The 3,284-nt window shown below is 41.5% G+C and overlaps 1 protein-coding gene across 1 annotated transcript; it reads left to right on the top strand.

Moving 5' to 3' along the window:
- Positions 1 to 254: 254 nt before the first annotated feature.
- On the top strand, positions 255 to 1,114 carry LOC149250426 (uncharacterized). The gene is made up of 2 exons (XM_089453644.1): positions 255 to 598; positions 688 to 1,114. The coding sequence occupies exons 1-2, from the start codon at positions 255 to 257 to the stop codon at positions 749 to 751; spliced, it is 408 nt and encodes a 135-aa protein (XP_089309770.1). The 3' UTR covers positions 752 to 1,114.
- Positions 1,115 to 3,284: the final 2,170 nt, after the last annotated feature.

Raw genomic sequence — 3,284 nt, forward strand, 5'->3', positions numbered from 1 at the left:
CCCATATAGCATTGCATGGTGTTTAATTATCCACACATAATATTCCATGGTGTAATGTTAGAGTTTACATTATGCAACTATATGATTGGAAATCACGGGTCCACGGTTGGCAAGGTATTTATTGCATTGTTTATGGCAACTGCACTTTCTGTATCCCGAAAAATCTACCGAAGGAGCTGGCAAGTCCGGCCCTGACAATGAAACACATGGTTGTGTGGATGATGAACATCTGGCTTGATCTACGGTGGTTTGGCATGCGGCCATGTGCCTGTACTAGCGCCTCGGTCTTATTATCTCCGCGCCAAAACCCATCCCGAGGTCACCGACTGGTGGACGACGCAGATGTGCTCACCGCAGATCCACGGTTCCGGGTGAGCCACGAGGCAGTCATTGAGTTGGGTTATTTGTATGTTCGAGTTTGTAACGCGGCTTTAGTCTTTCCATTTCAATGCTCGGCATTGCAGCTTCAGCTCTGCAACCATCCAACACAGTTCCACACCCTCTGTCTTCTGAGGTTCACCGATATGCAGCCATGGCCTCCAGGTTCTGCACACTCCGGCGTTAAAGGCATTAATTTCTCCAGGTCTCGTTTTCACAGGTAATGAACCATACCTTCCGGTGCTTGTTTAAAGTTTGCGTTAAGGTTCTGTTAAGGTTATGTTAACATGGATTCATGGTGGTGTGCAGATGGTCACCAACCTCGCCTCTTGAGCAAAGGGTTCTCTCGTTTCCGGCTACCCAGCACCGGTAACGGTTTGAGCTCTGGTCTTGTTCTTATGAGGGTTTTGCTATGATTCAGCTAAATCCTTACTCCCTTGGCAGGGATTACCGGACTGGTACCATTTTCCTCTGTACCAGCTCGGAATTTCTTTGATACTGAGACAGAGTGTCCCGGTTGATATATATATACATCCATAGATGTCGTTGTTTTCACCTTTCACGATATTAGACTGGTTCTTTAGAACCCAGCTGTAGTCTTACATTTATGACTCTGCTTAAGACATTCCTGCTCAGGATGACTGGGACAAATGTATGTTTTTATGCACACCGATTTGTATAGACTCGGACTATTACATATGAATTTATATTTTGAAATTCACAGTTTCATTATAAATGAATAGCTTTGTGCCTGGTTAAATAGTTGTGCGTATTTCCCATCGAGGCACTGTGTATTGCTTTCTTAATGTTTATAAATGTGTCTTTTAGTTTATGGACGCCGGCTTGATGCCTCGACCAGCCTAGCGTAGGCTACGGCTCGGCCTGAGGGGTTTCACCAAGCGGTATTTCGATGTGAAGAACCGCCGGGGTCATGGACTTACAGTCACAGTTTTCCCTTGTCTCGGTGTTCTGTTTATACTCTTGTTTTGTTTCGTTAAATGAATAATGTGCTTTCCATAACATGCAATACAGTTGTTATTTGAATGCGTATTTATATATATAAGATATCTTCAGGAATGTATTCTTCTGCAATCTCTGTAATGTTTATGGTCAGGTTGTTCATAATAAGGTTCTGTGGTAATGGTTCTTGGCTTATTGCAATGTATATACGATGTCCGCATCGCTCTGTTATCTTGCTTGAACGCGAGCCCCTAGATTTATTCTCTGTATTTACTGTGTGTTTACAGGATTTTACCCCATTTGAAGTTACAGGGAATTGCTGTATGTTTTATTTGCTTTTGCTAAATAGTTTTTATAAATAAATAATATATATATATATATATATTCATTCCAGCTTTTCGCTTACTCTGATTCACATTTTTCCGTTCCTGCTCCGTATACACAGGGTTTCGAACCAAGTAAGATATCCACACTGTAATCACCAACCCTTGTAAAGTATAGGCTAGGGTTTTAGCAGAATACTGGGAATGCAGACCCTATTAACATTTCGCACGTAGATTACAGGTCCTTCTTCAGATTTTTTGTTCGAGGCCGAATTGCACTAGGCTCTGTTACTCTCAAAATTTACACAGTACCTATACATTTCTTTCTAGGGCTGAATTTATTGTCTAAATTACACACAGAGTGAAAGGCCTGTTTTCTCGATACTGTCTCATAATAGAAGCAGTTAATACTTGACTTATTTCACTTTTCTTTCTTTTCTCTGTACAGAACAGAAAGTAAATATTTAACCTTTAACAGTTGCATAAGCAAGGAGCCATACCTGCTTCCGTGCCAAACCTGTTGTAATGCTTGTCAAACCTCCCGTCCATAGGAAGAGTCCTTCTCGAATCTTCCACCCCCAAGCACTTGTAAGTCCTACTCGACCGCAATCACACTGGTCTTACTAGTAACGCTATCTGATCCTAACCAGAGGTAGCGTGCACATGAATCTCCTTCCTCTTATGCCATCTGATCCTAACCAGACATAGCATGAATATTCTTTTTTTTCTTTCATTCCTCCCTCTGCCATCTGATACTGACCAGACTTGGCATTCTTTTCCCCTTCCCCTGGGGTCTCAACTACCTCCAGGTAGTTAGGGTTCCAATGTAACTGATCCCTCAGTTACTACCCATAATTAATCACAACTCAATTCAAATAATAACCACACAGTTATCTTTTATTAACATAATTCATAACAGGATTATAAATGTAATTTTCAAATAAAGTTTTTTACTCAAAATTACTTTCACAATTACTAATGTTACTTTTCACAAGGGGTGTTACATCTCCCCCCCTGAAAGTCTACATCGTCCCGATGTTGTTGGTCATCCAAAAACAAACTGGGATAAGTATCCCTCATCAGTTGTTCATCTTCCCATGTGGACTTTACCCTGGCTGATGACCTTTTTCCGCAGCTCGACCCTTCTCCGATCTAAGATGCTCACTGGCTCTACCAGAAATTATCCTTTCGGTTCCACCTAAAACACATAACAATCAGGTCGACTGTTTTAATAGTATTCTAATTCAAATATACTAATTAACAGTCTTCCCTTTCCTGAATGTCCTGCCAATTTATTATATGCCTAGGGTCATACACATATCTTTTTAAGACCGATACATGGAAGACATTATGGACCCGAATATGGCTAGGTAGGGCGAGCTGGTAGGCTACAGGCCCTACTTGTGCCAGAATTTGGAATGGTCCACAAAATCGCGGTGCCAATTTGGCACAGGCATTCCATTGAAGGATGCTTTTCCTAGCACGAATTATGACGTACACATGTTCACCCACTTCATATTCTTTAAAAGTTCTTTTTCGATCTGCGAAATTTTTCTGCCGGTCTTGTGCCATCTTTAGATTGGCTCGCACTTTCTTCACCATGACCTCCATTTCTTCCAACAT

The sequence above is a fragment of the Pinus tabuliformis genome, chromosome 7 (assembly GCF_031772625.1).
Source record: "Pinus tabuliformis cultivar Carrire ecotype Pingquan chromosome 7, CPIR1, whole genome shotgun sequence".
NCBI classification, from domain to species: domain Eukaryota; kingdom Viridiplantae; phylum Streptophyta; class Pinopsida; order Pinales; family Pinaceae; genus Pinus; species Pinus tabuliformis.